The sequence below is a fragment of the Saimiri boliviensis genome, chromosome 1, assembly GCF_048565385.1.
Source record: "Saimiri boliviensis isolate mSaiBol1 chromosome 1, mSaiBol1.pri, whole genome shotgun sequence".
Classification (NCBI taxonomy): domain Eukaryota; kingdom Metazoa; phylum Chordata; class Mammalia; order Primates; family Cebidae; genus Saimiri; species Saimiri boliviensis.
The window spans coordinates 97,443,421-97,464,108 of NC_133449.1; the positions used below are offsets into that span (position 1 = coordinate 97,443,421).

Consider the following 20,688-nt stretch of genomic DNA (forward strand, 5'->3'; position numbering starts at 1 on the left):
ATGGTTTCCAGCTTCCTCCATGTCCCTGCAAAGGACGCGAACTCATCATTTTTTATGGCTGTACAGTATTCCATGGTGTATAAGAGCTTTTAAAATTCAACAAGTAAGAGGTATGCTTTTTAATGGTGTATAAGAGCTTTTGAAATTCAACTGAGGAAAACAGAGAAAATAAACAGACAATCCACAAAATTGCCTTATTGTGGTTAAGATCCAATAAATATATACAAAAGTTTAATTTATTACTAAGAAAAGTAAAAAACCACTAGGAGTTTTAGAAATTTTTCGTATCAAATTTTAAACATTCTAGGAGTATTATTTCCCAGTGTTGTGGAGGTGACAGAAAATTAGAATTATTTTATCAAGTTTGGGTAAAATTGGCATAAATCCCTGGAGATGAATTTGATTGTGTGGAGAAAAAGCCATGTAAACATGCTCACAGCCTTTGATCCAATAATTCTACATTTAGGGATTTGGTTGAAGGACCAATTACATAAACACCGAAGGATTTGTGGAAATGGTAATCATTTCGCCTTTAAATAATAGTGAAAAATAGGAAATTCATAAATGTCCAATAACAATGGGATTAATTAGATGAAACCAGGCTCATGCAAAATGAAAGCCCATGCTTAGAAGATTGTTTAAAGATGTGAAGGGATAGTCACAACGTGATTTTTAGAAGAAAAAAGCAATAAAATAAAATAGACCACTTTTAAAAACCAGATGCTTCACAGAAAAAACTCACAACGTCTCTAACAGATGAATTTATGAGTGATTTTGCTTTCCTCTTTTTTCAGTTTTCCATCTTCTAATTTAATAAAATAAACTAATATATTCAGAAAAACATATACAAAGGGATGAGTTTTAAATATTGAGTATGTGTGACAGGAGAAATGGAAATCCTTTTACTAGCATTCCTAAAAATTAACTTATTGAAAGAGAAGGAAAATGAAGGAAGGGTGTAGGAGAGGAAGCTGTGATCATTTATTGAACACCAAATCCAGGGAAGCTACTGTGGAATGCATATCAATACTATATATCAGCTCTTGGCAACAAGCCAGTAAGGAACTTGGCTCAAACAGGGCCAGTGGACCATGTGGGATCAGGCAGCTTCTTTGTAATGAGACCAAAGTGGTAGCCCTCAGCCCCTGATTTGGGAATTTTATCTTTTCCATCAACTCTTAAAGTTAAAATATGATAAAAAGCATTACCTTATACAATGATGTGCTGTTGACCAGTTTTTGATAGTAACTGTTTTCACAGGTTATCTGCAAAAATTTTTTAACCCTCACAGCTTTACTAGTTACTTGTTTCTCAGCGAAACAGCTGTGCTCATTTCTTCTGATGACATTCAGGTTCCATTCCTGAGTATGATTTCTATGGAATAAAGGTGTAAAGGTATTTTATAATACTACAGAAACTTTGCAAATATCACCCTCTTCCCTTTAGTAACAAATGCTTTATTTTTTCATTTTTTTAAAGAGATTGATTCATTGATGTGCAAACCCTGCTCTGCCTCCTTTTGATTCAGAGGAGCAAGAAACTTAACAACTGTCATGGGACCAGGAGGTAAAAAATGAAAACCTGAGCAGTCTACACACACAGAGACACATGCACGCAAACACACAAACACACACACACGTACATATCCTACTGCAGACAATATATTATGGATGTCAGAACAGGAGATGTTTACAATGTCAATGATCTTTGGTGATGGATAAGTTTAGAGAGTCTTAGTCCAGGATGGGAGGGTGGCTTTGATTTCACCAGGTCTATAAACTCCTGATGTTGTTTTCTAAATGCGTGTGTATATGCGTTAGGTTTCATGTTTCTCAAGGCAATTTGTTCCAATCCCCTTCTCCTACTGTTGAATAAACCAGTCTGGAGTTGCTGCCCTCAGTGTCATTGAATTAGCTCTTTAAATGCCTTACTGACCAAAAGTGAATATGAGTAGATTTTATAGTGCTTTTCCTCCTGATCAGAAATTAGTGATCAGGATTATCACTAGGCCAGGTGCAGTGGCTGACCCCTGTAATTCCAGCACTTTGGGAGGCTGAGACAGGTGGATCACCTGAGGTCAGGAGTTTGAGACCAGCCTGACCAATGTGATAAAACCCCGTCTCTACTAAAAATACAAAACTTAGCTGGGTGTGGTGGTGGGTGCCTGTAATCCCAGCTACTTGGGAGGCTGGGGCAGGAGGCAAAGGTGGCAGCGAGCCGAGATTGTGCTATTTCACTCCAGCCTGGGCAACAAGAGAAAAACTCTTTCGAAAGAGAGAAAGACAGAAAGACAGAAAGAAAGACAGAAAGAAAGAGAAAGAAAGAAAGAAAAGGAAAGAAAGAGGGAAATGAAGAGAGGGAAGGAGGGAGAGAGGGAGGGAAGGAAGGAAGGAAGGAAGGAAGGAAGGAAGGAAGGAAGGAAGGAAGGAAGGAAAGGAGGGAGAGAAGGAAAAAATAAATTAGTGATCCAGAATTGGAAAAAGATACAGTATTTTTTAAATGAAGTTCTTAAAAAGAAAATGTTTCCAATTTGATGTTAGCTTACCCTGCACCTGGGATGTGCAGATTCATTTACTAAACACAGCAGACACGTGTTGTTAAGTTATCCTATATGCCTGACACATTTGTGCTCACTTTAGGCTCTTCCAGTTTCCCTTTAGGTCTTCAACAGGATAGAAGGAAAACAAGGCTAGCACTTACTGAGTTCCGAGTGTTAGACTATGTAAGTGCAAGGGAGATGACTATTTTCCTTAGGTTCCAATGAGAATTTTAAATCTCAGAGAGGTTAAACAATTGCTCAGGGCACACACTTGCTACAAGATGGGGCCAGGATGCAAATGCACATCTATTTGGCCCCAAAGGCCAGAAGTGCTTTGAACAATTCTAATCACTTTCTCAATCCAATGAATCTGGCCCCTTCACCTTGGGCATGACTTTATGAAAGATTGGCCATGACTGGAAGGTGGCAGACTGTTGTCATGGTTAGAGGCAATGGGTAAGTGGCCATGGGACATGATAGAGCTATCTGGCCCTGGAAATGGATTCAGAATCCTGTTGGTAGAATCTTCTTCTCCAGTGTATTTTTGTAAAGTCTCCCCAACTTTGGCCTCAATGAACTAGAGAGAGATTTCTGGATCTCTCTGACGTGTTGCTTAAAAGGAATAGAGTACATGAATATTCCCATCTTGGCAGATCGCACTGTTCTCTACCTCTGTAATCCTCAATTTCTAATGCTCAACAAATGCTAGAGGACTGATTACACTCCACGTGCAGGACACTGCAATAGGAATGCTGAAAAACAAGCAACATCATACTGCACCTGCCATCCAGGAGCTCCAAGGCTGGTGAACACTGAGGCCAACTGGCCCAAAGCTGTGACCACACTTTCCTGCCACAGGCCCAGCCCATACTGATTATAAAAGCCTCTCATTTTTGTCCACACACCAGGGGATAAGCACCAGCCCCCTCTTCTGAGGCTGCACACCAAGCTGAACTTGCTGCCTGTCAGCCTAGGATCTGATTATTACATTTCGTGTGTGCATTTCTCTACACCTTCATTTCTTCACCTCTATCATTGAAAACTCCTATATCCCCTTCCTTCTTAGTTGTTTTTTGTTTTTTGTTTTTTTTTTCATAAAATTTGGTGAGACAAAGTGATTTTCACTGCAGGACTGAATTAATCAGTCTTCAGTGGCATTTGATTATTAGCAATGGACTCCTAAGAATTAAAGAATTACTGTTCTAATGGGAAAATTTCAGGTGTAAAGTCTGTTCAGTGATAGATTCCATATCAAACTGCAAAAGCTTACACACCTAAGTTAGAACACACATGTGTATGTACACACACACACACACAGACACACACATCTGCAGTAAATACTGCTTACCAATTGCACGACACACACACACACATCTGCAGTAAATACTGCTTACCAATTGCACAACACACACACACACACACACACACACACACACACACATCTGCAGTAAATACTGCTTACCAATTGCACTATATACTTCACTCTCACAGTGATCAGTCTCCAATATCCACTCTGGGACACCTTATTTTAGCATGTCTGCTACCCTGTCTCTCCACACCTCTCTGAAATCCTACCTCAATCTTTTACTTCCATTGTTGTTTCCTAAGTCAGGCTGTATTCTCTACTCCCCATGTCAGAAAGATGACCAATGCCATTGTCTTCTGTTATTTCCAAGGGATTATCATAGATGCCTGGCTGTTCCTTTCAATGTGCTCTCTATGCCCTGTCCAGAATACTTTATTCCTTTAAATAAACTTCATTCAATCAGGAGTCAAAAGAGGGGAAGATGTGTTTGTTGTTCTTTTTCCTTTACCCCATTTGTGAGTATTCATTCTTCCTTAGAGTTATGAAAAAAACTCAGTTGTGACCCATTTCTGTAATTATTGTTTTTCAAAGGTCACCTGAAGATGTATTGATGTTTATCAAAAGAACTATTTAATTTTTTCTAATGCCTGGGAGTTCCCATGTATAAAAACAAACAAAAATGACCTCATTTGGTGCAAAACCACAGGACTGCTACCAAGGTTTCATACTGATAGCTCACTCTGCTCTCAACAGCATGGTTGATAATGATCAAGGCTCAGTCTACAAGTGCTTCTAAAAGAAGTCTGCTACATATGAAATCCGCACACCATCACCCTTCAGCTGGCCCTGAGCTATTTCCTGCAGGTCAGTCTCAAGTCTCTATAACAATACCTACATATGTAGGTAGGTACATCTAAAGAGAAACGTGTTCAGTAAGTGTGGGTGATGCTTTCAGTTGACTGTGCTCATTTCATGGAATTTACGCAACTAAATTATGAGTATCCTGGCAAAATCTTGGGACACCTCATGAGTAAACTTCCATGTTGCCCTCTCTCCCTGCTCCCAGCTGTGGGTGGTGATTGGCTGCCAGACACACACTTTCTCCACTAGCACTGACTCCTGGCTCCCAGTGAACCCCTGCAGACTGGACTCATGTGTCTGCATCAACCCCCTCTCTGCTCCCCACCAAGTATGCCACCCAGGAAGCTGGCACTGTCCCCTTCACAATACATTAATATTACTGTGAAGTCTGAGCCACTGATTTCATTTGACTGGGGGCATCTAAACAAAAGGAGCAGCTGAATTTTAAAACTGACTTGCATGCAATTGCGACTTCTTATTGACAAGGATCCCCTAAAAGAAAATCCTTTTAAGGTAACCTCCTTTTACTAAGGTCATTAAGAAAATAAACACAGAGAGATAAATTTATTTTGTTCCATAACAAAGAAGGTATTTCATGTCATAGGAAGAGTAGGAAAGAAAAAGATGTGCTGATTATTTGACCTTTCAGATTACTGCATATTTGAGTTGCTGAACAAAGGACAAGAGGGTTGTAAAATACACTCTAAAAAGAAACCGTTACTCACCCCATTTGGAAAAAGTAAGATCCTGTGTCATTCAACTCAACAGGCCAAAACTCCAAAGCATGATCTTGCAAACCAATTCTTGGTGAACTGCTTGGGTTCAGCTCCACACGTTTCTGCGATCCACTGCTTTTTTGCCATCTTCCGGTGTTTGCTTCCATCTCATGTGCATGTGAAGATGAGCAATATTTCAGATAGAAAGGTTCCCCTTCAACCGCGGTAATGTGGGGACGTGAAGTACAAGAAGACTCTTCAAAAGATTAAAGTAAAAAGAAATAAAAACAAAAACCAAAATGACAAAGGTAACTTTTTGTCTCCTAATGTATTAGGTGAAGAAGCAAAGTTAGTAAGAAAGTCCTGAGAAATCTCGGCGTCACTTTCTTGTGGGTTCTATTATTTTTGCATCAACCTTTTCAACACTAGAAGGGATAAGGCACTTTCAGAACATAGATGAAAACACAACTTCCGACAGTTTCTCCCGAACAGGAAGGTATCAGAATTTAAACAATCATAGCTAGAAGACTGATAAATGTGTCACCTTTTAAAAGCAAATATAACACATTTTAACTTCTTCATAAGGAAAGCCACAGAAGTCACAGTGTTTTTATATCTACCTCAAAACATACCCAGCTGAGGAGTCTCAGTGGAAAACAAGAAACCTAGCAATTTGGCATTCTTCCTCTGCATCATCAGAAATCTCACTCACCTTGCATTCACCCTGCCTATCTAACATTCCCCAGCACGTGTGGGTATGGTTAAAAGCATGCCTATGTAACTTAGGGTGTGTGTACGTTTGTTATTGCTGTAGGTCACCATGTGGATAATCAAGAGTTCATTTATATAATATCAATCCAAATTTGCATATGTGTCACTTTCCCTCTTTCTCGATTGACCCAGATTGTCTGGCTTTGAAAATGTACCTGACCCTCATCTACACAGGATAGGTGCTCCTTCCCCTCTTTCTGCACTCTGGTACTTCAAGGTCAGCATTAATGGGTCTTTCTCATAATCTATTTTCCGGTGGCTCTTGGGTGCACTTTTATCACATTTTGAGGATGAGAATATTTAAATTGAATGAAACATTTTCTCTTAGACATGAACAGAATGCCCTCTCTGTAGACAGTATTCATTTCTCAAAGCAGCAATCTAGTTTTAACTCAAAATTGTTAACCACAGCATAAAGAGGAAGTGTTGTGGCAGAAGCATTGTGAAATGGTTTGGCTGTGGCCCCACCCAAATCTCAACTTGAATTGTAATTCCCATAATCTCCACATGTCACTGGAGGGACCCAGTGGAAGGTAATAAGTTCTCACTAGATCTGATTATTTTATAAGGGGCTTTTCCCTCTTTTGTAAGTTTCCTGAGGCCTCCCCAGCCCTGTGGAACTGATTGAATCTCTTTCCCTTATAAATTACCCAGTTTCAGGTGTGTCTTTATTAGCAGTGTGAGAATGAACTAATACAGAAAAATGGTACCAGGAGTGAAGCACTACTGTAAAAACACTCAAAAATGCAGAAGTGACTTTGGAGCTAGGTAACAGGCAGAGGTTGGAACAGTCTGGAGAGCTCAGAAGAAGACAAGAAAATATAAAAAAGTTTGGAACTTCCTAGAGACTTGTTGAATGGCTTTGACCAAAATGCTGATAATTACATGGACAATAAAGTATAGGCTGAGGTGGTGTCAGATGGAGATGAGGAACTTATTGGGAACTGGAGCAGGTGACTCTTGTTATGCTTTAGCAAAGTAATTGGTTGCATTTTGCCCTTGCCCTAGAGATCTGTGGAACTTTGAACTCGAGAGATTATTATCTGGCAGAAGAAATTTCTAAAGAGCAAAGCATTCAAGAGGTGACAGAGCTTAAAAGTTTGGAATATTTGCGGCCTGAGGATGTGGTCAAAGAGAAAAACCCATTTTCTGGAAAGAAATTAAAGCTGGTTGCAGAAATTTGCATAAGAAATGAGGACCCAAATGTTAATTGCCAAGACAATGGAGAAAATGTTTCTAAGGCATGTCAGAGATCTTCACAGCAGGCCCTCCCATCACAAGCCCAGAGGCCTAGGAGGAATAAATGGTTTCCTGGGCTGAGCACAGGGCCCTCTGGTGTGTGCAGCCTAGGGACTTGGTGCCCTGCATCCCAGCCCTCTAGCCATTGCTAAAACAGGCCAAGATACCAGATCAGGCTGTGACTTCAGAGGGTGCAAGCCTCAAACCTTGGCAGCTTCTACATGGTGTTGAACCTGGACTTCTACATAGTGTTGAACTGGCAGGTGCATAGAAGTCAAGAACTGATGTTTGGGAACCTATGTCTAGATTTCAGAGGATGTATGGCAATGCTGGATGTACAGGCAAAATTTGCCATAGGGGTGGAGCCCTCATGGAGAACCTCTGCTAGGATACTGTGGAAGGGAAATGTGGTGTTAGGGATCCCACACAAAGTACCCATTGGGGCCCTGCTAGTGGAGCTAGGAGAAGAGGACCATCATCCTCCAGGCCCCAGGATGATAGATTCACTGACAGTTTGCACCATGCACCTGGAAAAGCCCAGAAACTCAACACTAGCCCATGAAAGAAGCCAGGAGGGAAGCTGTACCCTGCAAAGATACAGGAGCACAGCTGCCCAAGGCCATGAGATCCTACCTCTTGCAGCAGCACGACCTGGATATGAGACATAGAGTCAAAGGAGATCGTTTTGGAACTTAAAGTTTTAATGACTGCCCTATTAAATTTAAAACTTGCATGGGGCCTGTAGCCCCTTCGTTTTAGTCAACTTCTCTCATTTGGAAGGGTGTATTTACTCAATGCCTGTACTTCCATTGTATTAGGACGTAACTACTTTGCTTTTGATTTTACAGACTCATAGGAGGAAGGCACTTGACTTGTCTCAGACGAGACTTTGGACTTGGATTTTTGAGTTAATGCTGGAAAGAGTGAAGGCCTTGGGGAACTGTTGGAAAGGCATGATTGTGTTTTGAAATGTGAGGAGATGAGATTTTGGAGAGGCCAAGGCTGGAATAATATGATTTGGCTGTGCCCCCACCTAAATCACCTTGAATTATAGTTCGCATAGGCCCCATGTGTCATAGGAGGGACCTGGTGGAAGATAATTTAATCATTGGGGTAATTACCCTAATGCTGTTCTGACAGTGATTGAGTTCTCATGAGATCTGATGTTTTTATAAGGGGCTTTTCCCCTTTTGCTAAGCATTTCTCCTTGATGCCACCATGTGAAGAAGGATGTGTGTGTTTCCCCTTCCACCATGATTGTAAGTTTCCTGAGGTCTCCCCAGCCATACAGAACTGTGAGCCAATAAAACCTTTTTTCTTTATAAATCGCTTAGTCTCAGGTATGCCTTTATTAGCAGCGTGAGAATGAACTAATACACATTCTTTGAAAACATGTATGTCAAATCTAACTAAAAGCAGAAGAGTTAAGGAGCACCAATTTTATGTTTTCTGGTTGCTATGCAATCTCTATTTTACATTAATACTTTAACATAGAAGGTGTGATACATTTGTATATGTGGGTGTCAATTTCAATTGACACTGAAAACCATGATGAGTCATTAACAGTTCATTTATTTTCCTGTTTTAGAATTAATATAGTAAAATGTATAGACCATACAATATGTGCTCCTTTATGTCTGTGTTATTTTGACATGATTAGGTTATAAAGGCATTCATGCTATAGCAGTGATGTGTTCTTTTCTCATTGTGTTATTATTTAGCAATTTATCCATTTTATAAAGGGAAACATGTTGGGGATTTGGTTTATTAAACAAATGCCTATTGGATATTGGGTTATTTCTGGGTTTCCAGGTTTTGGCCAGTCTTAAAAAGCTTCTATAAACACATGACTGTGTTTGGATGGACATGTGCTCTCTGGAAGTATTACCATTTGAAAAAAAATAATCTAAATTACACACTCTCCAGAGGTGGGAAGTTGATAGTCGAAAGTCCACACCCCATCCCCTAGGCAGCTAGTAGCTTTGGATATCTAATTATGTGTTTACCATTAGAGACTTTGTTGATTACCATAATGCTTGTTGGAAATGGTCCTTGTTGGGATAAATGAGAAGAGTTCAAGCTATGCAGAGTTCCAAGTGCCAAAATAGGCACTCCTATTTTTCTATGAACACAGTATAAGAACCCAGCAGGGCCAGCAACAATAAAGTCTGTGTTTGAAACTGTCTTCAGTTTGAACAATCATAATATTTTGTCACTTAAACTCAATTAGGTTCAGCAAATCCTATATAGATGTAGAACATTGTCATGTCTCCCTAGAGGGAACTATTCATGAGAAGTGCTTTCCAGGGCAGACAACAAGGAATTTGGCAACCTTGCACAATAGGCTACATGGCTGTTTCTGTGCCTGAAGCATGCTCTCATTGTAACAAGGTGCAAGGCTGTTAGTGTATGTCCACAGGACATGGGACCCATGACACATTTTCCTTCCCCTTGCTTTTCCACTCACTCATTTCTGACAGATCATTGCATATCAAAAAAGAAATATCTACCTCATTCCTTTGCCATCTGGGTAGGATTGTATTGCAGGTATCTCAATAATAATTGGATCCACATAAGTCAATATACCTTGAGATTGGACCTGTGTTATCTGAAATTACCAAAAGCTTGATTCTGCTATCTCTTCAGCAGTAATTCTCAAAGCAGGGAACACAGGCCCATGTGCTTCCCTCTCCCAGATAATATATCAAGGCAAATTAGTATTTGTGTTCCCATTTTCTTTCCCAAAGCCTAAGGAATGCCTTGCTATTCAATCATGGAACTCTGAAGAATGGAGTCTCGGAATCCTTCTCAATAAAAAAAAAAAAGAACTCTAGACAATCACTGCTAATAAATTAAAATTGGCATTTGACATCTACTGTGAAGCCTACTTGAACTCCCTGGTCTAACCAGACTCTTTTTTGTATATTTCTTCTCAGTTTATTTTTTTTAAAACCTCTCAATATATTTTTCATTTACATTTCTCATTATTACTTAAATAATGAGATGAATATTTGCCTCCACTCAGGAAGGAGAGAGTGTGTTTCAAACTTTCTAAAACCCAATAACAAAGATGGCTATCATCTCCTCAATTTCAAATAACGTGAAAGAAATTTTCACCTCAAACAAATGTAATTTTCTTCAAGATGCAAGTTTTTCACTCTGCTCTCACTACAGAAACTTGGAATGCAGAATCTTTTCTGATAACACCATGTACGTCTTTTTTACTTGATCCCATTCCTATGACTCTTATCTCTATATCTGGGATACCAAATGGTTGGCAACGTCACTAATCTTAATAAATTAGGTCACCAATCTTAATAAATTCAGCATCTTCAGTAGCCACCTTCATATTAAAAGAAAAAACTTGGACATCGTTTCTCAACTGCTAATAAAATATGTTTGTGAGTATTTATAATCACTTACCTGTGGTGCTCACAAATATAAGCACCCAAAGGGACAACGTTAATTCTCTACAATTCATGGTTTGGATACTGCTTCAAATGGCTTCTCTAGAAAACAGAATAAAGCAGATTCAGCCAAAGCTTTCAGACAAAAGCATGCCTATCTTATGAAGGTTTAAAAATCCTCTGGTACACATATTTTTTGAAAACCAACCTAGAAGATTTTCATATTCCTTAATATAGTAATCAATTCTCAGAACTTTCAGCCATATAAAATTAATAAAATTTCAAGGCAATGAATTTTTGCTTCTGGAAGACATCCTTAATAATTCATTTTTCTGACACAACAGAACCTGATGAATTTCTGCCCTAGTCTATTAAAACCTGCCTCCAAGGTCAAAGTTGAGAACAACAGTACTGCTAAAAATATTACCATTCTATGAATAAAAAATTTGTGACATGAGGTACGTATGAGAGTTTTGCCCACGAAAGAGAATGTGTGTGTGTTTTCACATCAAAATGATCATCATGACTTGTAATGAGATCTTCATTCAGGAGTTGAATTTTTAAAACTCCATCTTCCTTGTTCAGAATGTAAGTTTCATAAGTCTAAGAACTAAGTCTATTTTGTTCTTCATTGTATCACTAAACTCCAGCATGACGCCTAGCACACCCCCAGCACTTGCTAACATGTGTCACTGAAGCACAGGTATGTGTGTGCGTGTGTCTGTGGCTGCCCATATGAGTTTACTTTAAGGAAATGGAAAAACAAAACGACAGTCTCCTACACTCCAGAGCCCTCCTTTACATTGACCATGACCTGTGGAACAAAGATCTGCATTAAAATTTGATCTTACTACAACCTTGCCTTTGCACTTCTGATTACAACTTTGAGAGCCCATTGGAGGAAGGATCTCCCACAGTGCAGACCATTCAGAGTCTAAATACTGCATAAATAACACCATGTTCCTTGTTTAACCATCCTGAGTGCAGGGAGCACAGCCTGATGGCAGAGTCTGGTTTCAGAAACACACAAACCTGGGCTGCCACCCCAGTTTGAGTCCTGACAAGCTGCGCAACTTTGGGCAAGTCTTAGAGCCTGTTTGCTCATTACCAAACCAGAGATAATAAAAGTCCTGCCTCTGGAATTATCCAGTGATTAAACCATCTAAGGCTTATGCAGACTTCCTGAGTGCATGACAGCCTCTCAGTCCAAAATAATTTCCTCTCACCAATGACTACTCACCTTCCATCCTTCAAAAAAAATAAAAAAAATAAAAAAAATAAAAGGGTTGTCAATGCCTAAATCCAGGATAAAGCTTAATGGCTAAGCTGCCAAAACATTCATGTCCATACTTAGGGGAAAATTATCAAATATTTGTCAGAATTTCCAAGACATAATAATCAATAATGTAAAGACAAAAGAGACAAGTATCAATGGAAAGTACCAACTGTGCATAATCAAATTAGACCCGTTCTGTGGTTTGAAACCTCCCCCACTACCTCCCCACATGTTCTATTATTAACTCTGCTTTTTCTTTTATCTTGGATAGAATAAAAAATGTTATTTCCTTTACGTCACTACTCTGGTTAAGGCTGATATAACCTTATAAAAAAGCTTCACTTTTAAAAACATTCAATATCTACCAAGATACAAAATTAAAATTAGAAGACGAGTCAGCAAACTAAGTTAACTCTGATTTTCAATATGAAACGTATTAAGATTTCAGTATACGAATAATAGGATCCCAGTATACAAAAAAGTAGTTGGTATTTGTACAGCATTATGCAAATGTGGATGTGTGTATATAAAATTTTTAATGTACTTAAGTTTACATGTGAATTTAAGAGATTAAGGTTATATTAAATAATAAATTTATTTCCAGAAAAAGAACTATTCTAATAAATGTAATAGGTGCTCTAGAAAGTATTAATAAAATAGATATAAAAGAATATAAATATTAAGTGTCTTACATGAAAGAATTTTAAGGGCTTTTTATTGTTATGTTTAATATCAATATTTTTGCTCTTCCATAACTCTTGTTTCTTTCTTTTTTAAAAAAATTTTTGTGATTTCTAAAGCAATTTACACACAATGTAGGGCATTTACAAAATGAAGACTGGAAGAAGAAAATATTCTCAACATGCATAATATTTTAGCATGTTTTCTTGTACTTTTTATAAATATTGTCACATAATTAAGATGTTTAAACAATTGCATATCCTGCATTTCCAATTAATATGATATAATAAGCATTTTTCTGTGTCACAAAACTCTTTGTTAAAACCATTCTAATTGCCACCTAATATTACTTCATGTGAATATATTATCATTTAACAGATGCATTGTATTATGAGATAATCCTATGATCATCTTCACAGGTAAGGTAGGATGGCTCAGTCTTTTTGCAACATGGGCTCAGGTGCCAGCCTGGCTGGATTTGAATCTCCATTCTACCCTCTACCAGCTGAACAACTGTGGGCAACTGACTTACTTGCTCTGTGCCTCAATTTCCTTATCCACAGAAAGGGATAATAATACCATCTCCTGGAGCTGATGTGAAAGTTAAATGAGTTACTATTGCAAGTGTCTGGTGAAACTGAATACTACTTAAATGTTGTTTACATTTCTTATTATTTCCTGGGTGTTACTTGATGGCAGAACAGTGATTGAGTTGAAGACTACATTTAAACCTGGCAAATGCATGTTCTCAAACTGCATTCCAGAAGTGCTGCAATAATCCATATTCTCTCACTTAACAGCACAAGACGGTATCTATCAACCACACCCAGGAGATCACTGAGCAACTTTACTTTTAAAATCTAATTAGACAGCCAAAATAGAAAAATGTTGTCTTGTTGTTTTCTGAATTTGCATTTATTTGGGTATAAATGAGGTGTATATTAATCACTTATTATCAGCCATTTTATTTTCATGTTTATGAACCCTCTCTTGTCTTTTGTCCAGTTCTCAGATGTTTGTCTAACTTGTTGTTTACTTTTTCTCTTTTGTTATGCTAATAGATGAACATATTTATATTGATGTAGTCAAACCCATCATTCTTTTGTCTGATTACAGGTATGAGCCCCCATGCCCAGCCATGATTTTTTTTTTTATTACTTTTAAGCATAGAATATCCTTTCCTCTCAGTGGTCAAATAGATGCTTATATATCGTCTTCAATTTTATGGCTCAATATTGCTCTGTTTTGTTTATACGTTTAACTTTTTTTTATCCACAAACAATTAATTTTCTTGTTTGACACAAAGATAGGGTTTGACTAAACTTACTTTCCTCAGAGAGCTACTAATTACTTCTCTATTGTCACTTAAATAGTCCTGTATTTTCCTTATGGTTTGCTGACATGAGGCTATAATGTACAGGTCTTCCCTGAGCACTCTGCTGAAAGCCTACCCCAGCAGGCTTGCCCAGGTGCAAACACATACACATTCACACACACCAATATTCCTCTACCCTCCCACCTTCAGTTTGTCTATTCACAGCACTTATCACTAACTGACATATTTTCACTTTATGTCTGCTTGTTTGTTGTTTGCCAAATTACTGAATGAATTAAATCCATAAAATATATACAATTTGGAATCTAGATGATCATCTGATCCATTGACACATCTGCATAGTGTATTTTTGAAATGCTTTTTAAATCATCATATCTCAGACAGCGTGTTTTAGCAACTAATGGGAAGTCTAGGGCACCAGCTGTCACTCAAGTTTGGAAAAAAATCATGCTGCCTGGGCTCTACCCAGCAGTCTGAAGGACAGCTTGGGCATCCTGATTCATCAGAACTCTGCACATGACTCTAATGTGCAGTCAGGTAGAGAGCCAATGACCTAGAGTACTTAATTGTATTCTTAGAAAAGTAAGTTTAACTCATCTTAAACACATGTATTTGATGTGTTTAAGACATATTAAATATTTGTGCACCTACATATGTATGTATGTTTGTGTACACACACACAACTAATAGTCACAAACTTATCTAAATCACTCAAAGGCATGAAGTTTTCTCTAAATGAAAAAACAAACAAACAAACAAAAAACTGTTTCATTCTAAAAATTGGGTGACCCATGCTGAAGATTAGATCCAAGCTGACCACTCTCTCTTCTCCCAAGGCAACGCAATAATAGGCCCTTCTAGAGGGTCCAAATGGTCATCTGAACCCCTGGCTCTACCCAGTTGCCCTTGTTTATGGGCCCCACCCTGAGAAACTGACCATCCTCTAGAAGAAGTAATTCAAGAAACATATAATGTACAGAGAAAGAGCCATTTCAAAGCTCTTTCTAATGAGGAATCCAAGACTCAAGGAAGTGAAATGACCAGCCCCAGATTACAGCTAGTCACAGGGACACACATGAATCAGTGTAGACACCTCAATATAAGCCATTCATTAGCAACACATACAATCGGGCACCTCCTGAGACAAAGTGCCCGGATGAAAATCATAACACCCATGTTTTCTTAAATCTAATTTTTCCTCTAAAGTGTTCCTTGCATAGTCTTTTTATTCAGCCTGCATGAAGATAAAACAACCACATGCAGAAAGGAGAAAATGATCTTGGCCACCACAAGCACACACACTTAAATTCGAACAAAGAAAGAATTTGTATAGAATTTGGCTTCTCATCTGTAAGGCTAAGAAAATCAATGCCACCTCATAGTCCTTGTCACACACGTGTCTGTTGTTATCAGCCTTATGCTTCCCCCCAAATCTGCCTATGCCTGTGCTAATCCTGCCACCTGAGCCACCCTCTCCACTTCTCCCAGCTGCCAGGTCCCTACGGTACTTGCAACTTGGCTCAATATTTGCCTTTTCAAAGAAGCTCTCCAACTGCAACAGCCCCAAATGGCACATGCTCTTGTCCAAGCCCATCTCCATCACTCCGCAGGCGTCTCCATCACTCACTCCTGCACTAGCTCCTACTCTCCGATGAGGTCCCTGAGGGCAGAGACCCTGCCTTTTCAATCCGTGTTCCCTGACCTTGTTCTTTGCCTTTGGATGTGTATTTGTGCAGGGAGAGGGAACACACTGGCCCCAGAACCTGCACAAACCCAATTCCCCAAATTTATTTCCTCCTAGCCCATCCAAGGCCCTGAGGTTGAAAGGTGTGCTCCCAATAACATCACCGTGTATGACACAAAATGGGTATTTGCAGAAGTCTTGAGAATAGAGCAAGAGAAGTCAGGGAAATTAATACAATATTCTTGGATCTCTATATCTGGCTGCAATTGTCCCCCCATTAATTTATTTGATAACTGCGATGCAACTTGCTCGGCATTTTAACTTCTAAAGGCCGGGCAGAATAAACACAAAGGCTCTGGAATCAGAAAAAAAGTAGGTGTGAATCTGGGATCTACTACTTAGTAGCTGGATGCTCTCAGATACATAGCTGAGTTCCTCCTCCCTTTTACTAAAGCATAATAATGGTTCCTACTTCATGTGGCTCTTAGAAGGATTAAGTGAAAATAAGATATCTAAAAATTTTCTACATTGTCAGGCACACAGTAAGCATTTTAAAAATGACAACTATTATTATCATTTATTTCCGTTGTTCTCACCTCTCCAGAAAATAACTGGGGATATCTTAATTTCTAAAACTATACTTTCAGAGAAAGACGAAATGCTGTCTCATCAATCCATTCGTATTCTCTCTCTCTCTCTCTCTCTCTCTCTCTCTCTCTCTCTCTCTCTCAATTGATCTTGTTTTGGGAATGTTCCCTTCCCCTGAGGGGTGGGGAGGGGGTGCCAGTGGCAGCAGCACCCACCCTTACCTTCAGAGCGGTGTCCCCGAGGCTGGGGCGGGGGCGGCAGCTCCTCCTTCACGCCAGGTCGCGACTGCGGAGGCCAAGTTCAGAAAGTAGGTGAGAAGCAGCGATCCCACCTCCTGACTACCGTGGGACGCGAAAGAGAGGCGTGATTAACGAGATAAGGCACCCAGAGAGGGTTACGAAAACAAAAACAAAAAAAGAAGAAGGAAAAAAAGTACAAACAAAACGAAAGAAGAATGTCAGTCGTCTGGCAGCTCCTGGCTGCGAACCCAGCCCAGTTGGAGGCTGCAGGTGGGCACGGTCCGCGGTCAGGCGATGCTCAGGCTCCGGGCGCGTCGCGGTCTGGGGCGCTCTCGGTCTGGGGCGCTCCCGGGTGTAGAATGCTCCCTGACTTGAGTTACTCCCGGTCTGGGGCCCCTCCGGTCGGGATGCTCCTCGCAGCGTGCCCAGGCGCGCTGCCTGGAGTTACCGGAGCTACTGGATCGTGCGGTCCGACGGGCGCAGCTGGAAAACCCGGCGCTTCGCCCTTTTCCCACTGACGGCGTGGACCCCGGTCCTGTGGCCCTTCCTCCCCAGCCGCGCGGCGCGGGTCCCGGGAAATCCCGGGCGGTGGCCAGGTGACCTGCAGGACCGGGAGGGGGCGCGCCCGGGCCGCTCCCACGCACCCTGCTGGCCGCGGCGCACGGCAGAGAACGCCAGGAGAGAGGATGCCTGGCCGCAGCCGTCGCCCGGCTCTTCAAGGGCACAGGCGAGGAGGGCTGGGGGAGGGAAAAGGGGTCCCCCCAGGGGAGCAGAGGATGAGACAGGCGCCGCGTCTCAAGGACACAAGTGCGCCCCAGGCTTTCTGCTTTGCCAGAAGGGTGAGGATTCACTATGGGGAAGTAATAGAGAGGGGTGCAATCGAAGTCTTAATACTTTTTTTCAAGGAGGCCAAAGGAGAATGCGTTTCTAGATTTTTATTGTGTGGCAGAACTGTCATTAAATACAAAGGAAGAGGGAAACCCATAGCTGACAGGCGAAAGGTTTAATGACACAATGATTTTCATTCTTTTTACCCAATCAAGATAATTCACCATATAATAAACAGAAAAAAAACATGTAATTATCTCAATGAATGCAAATAAAAGCATCTGACAAAATTCAACAGCCTTTCTGAATTAATAACGATCAGAAAACAACAAGTAGAAATGATCTTTCTTAATCTGATAAAGAACATCTATAAGAAAACTACAGGTAACTTCATAATAGTGAAACATTTTGCTTTTTCCTAAGATTCGGGATGAGATAAAGATTTTGGCTCCCACCTGGGACAACTGCTTTGGAACAAGTGAAGAAATAAAAATAAAATTAGAAGGCATAAAGATTGGGAAGGAAGAATGAAAACCACTGGTTTTAACAGAGAACATAATTACATGTAGACTAACCTTTAAAATCTACACCCCAAAGAAACCCTAATAAATATAATAGACTAATAAATCCACACATATAGTCAATTGATTTTTTTGCCAAAGTACCATGTCAATTCAATGGGGAAACAGTCTTTTACAAACATGACTGGAACAGCAGAGTATCTCTACAGAATAAGCAGAAAAAAGAATCTCATCCTTGCCTTTTTCTGTATACAAGTATTAATTCACAATAGACCATGAACCTAAACGTAAAAGCTAGAACCATAAATATTTCATAAAAATACATAGAAGCCTATTTTCATGCCCTTAGACAGGCAAAAAAAAAATATTATTAGCTAGGACACAAGAAAACACTAGCTATATGTGAGATAAATTGATTAATTAGATGTCACCGAAATCTAAAATATCTACTAAACAATAACATCACTTAAAAACGAATAGATAAGCTGGAAACATTCTTATTTTACATCTATCTGGCAAACAACGTGTATCCACAATATATAAATAATTCCTACACATCAACAATATAAAAAGAAATACAATTTAAATAGGGCAAAAGATTTTGCCTTCACTTAAAAAATATATGAATGGCCAATGAAAACATGAAAAGGGCTCAACATCATTAGCTGGGAAACTTCAAGTTAAGACCATGGTGATACTCATCTAACACCCATGAAAATGATTAAAATATAAAGAAACTTGATAATATCAATTACTGGTGAGACAATGAAGCAACAGAGCTCTCATACACAAGTGGTGGGAATGTAAAGTAGTACAATTAGTTTGTGAAACAATTTATAAGTTTCTCTGAAAGTTTAAGATGCACCTACCTTATGACCACTCAAGTGTCAACAAAAATGAAATAAAAAACATATGTCCACAAGTATGTTCATAGGAGCCATATTCATAATAGCAATAAACAGGAAACAACCCATATGTTCAGCAACAGGAAATACAAAGCAACGAACTACTGACTCATGCAAAACACAGATGAATCTTAAAAGTAGTATTGAGTAGAAATAGCTAGACCCAATACCGTATGACTTTACCCATATGAATATAAAGATATGACAAAACTAATCCATGGAGTTAGAAATTAAAGCAGTGTTTGCCTGGTAACACAATGGAACTTTCTGGGGTGATGGAAATAATATATGTCTTGTTTTGGGTGAAAATTACACAGGTATATTCAACAGTCAGAAATCATCAAACTGAACACTTAGGATCAACGTTTTATTGTATGGTACACAAACTTGATTCAATTAAAAATAATTGAGTTTTTTCTTACAATTCAGTCATTTTCACCATGATTGTGTGGCAGACATTCGACAAGTTTTGGCTACATTTGTTTTATTCATGCCACCTTGTATGGCAGGAGAAGTATATATTACTCTCACGGTACAGAGGAGGAAATAAGGTCAGTGGTGCTGCTGGTGTGAGCATCCAGGTCTTCTGTTGGTTTCCTGACCTCATTATGAGTGTACAGCCCCAAATCCTGAGCCAATGCAGCTGAGAAAGCCCTTGGGGCTCAACTTCTCCATCCTCCTGTTTTTCAGTTCCAGAAACTGAGCCCCGGGGAGCTTAGGTGACTTGGGAAGTAGTGTGTAAGTTTAAGAAAAGGGGTAATGGAGAAAAGAGCTCAGCAACTTCAGTTTTCCCCGGGCCAGCCTTATCTGAGGTCCCTGAAGTGCTTCTGTCTTCCCTGCATAGTTTCACAATAAGCTCTAAACCTCATCAGGGTTTGCAAGAAGTATGCCTTCCTGGGCTATATACACTTCTCCCCATCCCTCCCAGAGAGGCACTCGGCATACATTCAGACAATGTAAATATTGAATACTTGCAAAGGAGCTTATAATATACACAGTTAAAACATATTTTAAAATAAGAAATATGGGGCAAACTGAAGCCAAGAAAGAGATCATTACAAATTCCATGTAATGATGTTCTATGTGCCTGTTGTAGAAAAATCCCAAATGTAGCTCTGTGCTTTCAAGTAGCTAATGTAAAGAAAAAAAAATCAATTCCAAAATTTCCTGTATCCATAAATCAAAACCACACTTGCCATTCTAGATGGATGAAGAAGCAAGGATAAAGACACATCTATTCCTGAGATTGAGAATGGGGATAATTTATTCTTTAGTGGTCCTCATTGAGAGAAGTCAGAGAATATAATAAACATTAAAAGAAATACAGTGAAGTTTCATGATAACTATTGCCATTGATTGAATTTTTACTCTGGTCCAAATTTTTTTTTTTAATTTGGTTAGCACAGAAACTTCAAGTTAAGATCATGAAGTTAAGACAGAAATCCAAAGCGTTCATATTACTAGTTATTTTACTTAAAGAAACTAAGCTTTGGAGAAGGTAAGTATTTTCTCAAGAAATATGGCTGATAGGCATAGAGAGGCTGGCTTGTTGATTCCAAATACTATGATATCAACCAGTTAGACATACAACACGCTTTTCATTGACCAATATTTTAGTAATTCAACAAAACTAAACGGTAATCTACAGAAGTAAGGTAGCCAGATTTAGCAAATAAAACTATAAAATGCCCAGACAAAACTGAATTTGGGCCTTCAGTGAAAGTTCACTGTCTGAATTCAACCTCAATAGGTGTCCTGATACTTTCTTTTCTTTTCTTTTTTTTTTTTTGT

The 20,688-nt window shown here is 39.3% G+C and overlaps 1 protein-coding gene across 2 annotated transcripts in view; it reads right to left on the bottom strand.

Moving 5' to 3' along the window:
• IL18R1 (interleukin 18 receptor 1) overlaps positions 1-17,216 on the bottom strand; it is a 42,833-nt gene extending 25,617 nt beyond the window's left edge. For both annotated transcript variants that reach the window (XM_074400578.1, XM_010333640.3), the window contains exons 1-4: positions 16,626-17,216; positions 10,856-10,941; positions 5,432-5,678; positions 1,209-1,374 (exon numbers count right to left, since the gene is read on the bottom strand). In XM_074400578.1, the coding sequence (XP_074256679.1) occupies positions 1,209-1,374; positions 5,432-5,678; positions 10,856-10,913 (471 nt within the window). In that variant the 5' untranslated portion in view covers positions 10,914-10,941; positions 16,626-17,216. The remainder of the gene's footprint in view (positions 1-1,208; positions 1,375-5,431; positions 5,679-10,855; positions 10,942-16,625) is intronic.
• Between the last annotated feature and the right edge of the window lie 3,472 nt (positions 17,217-20,688).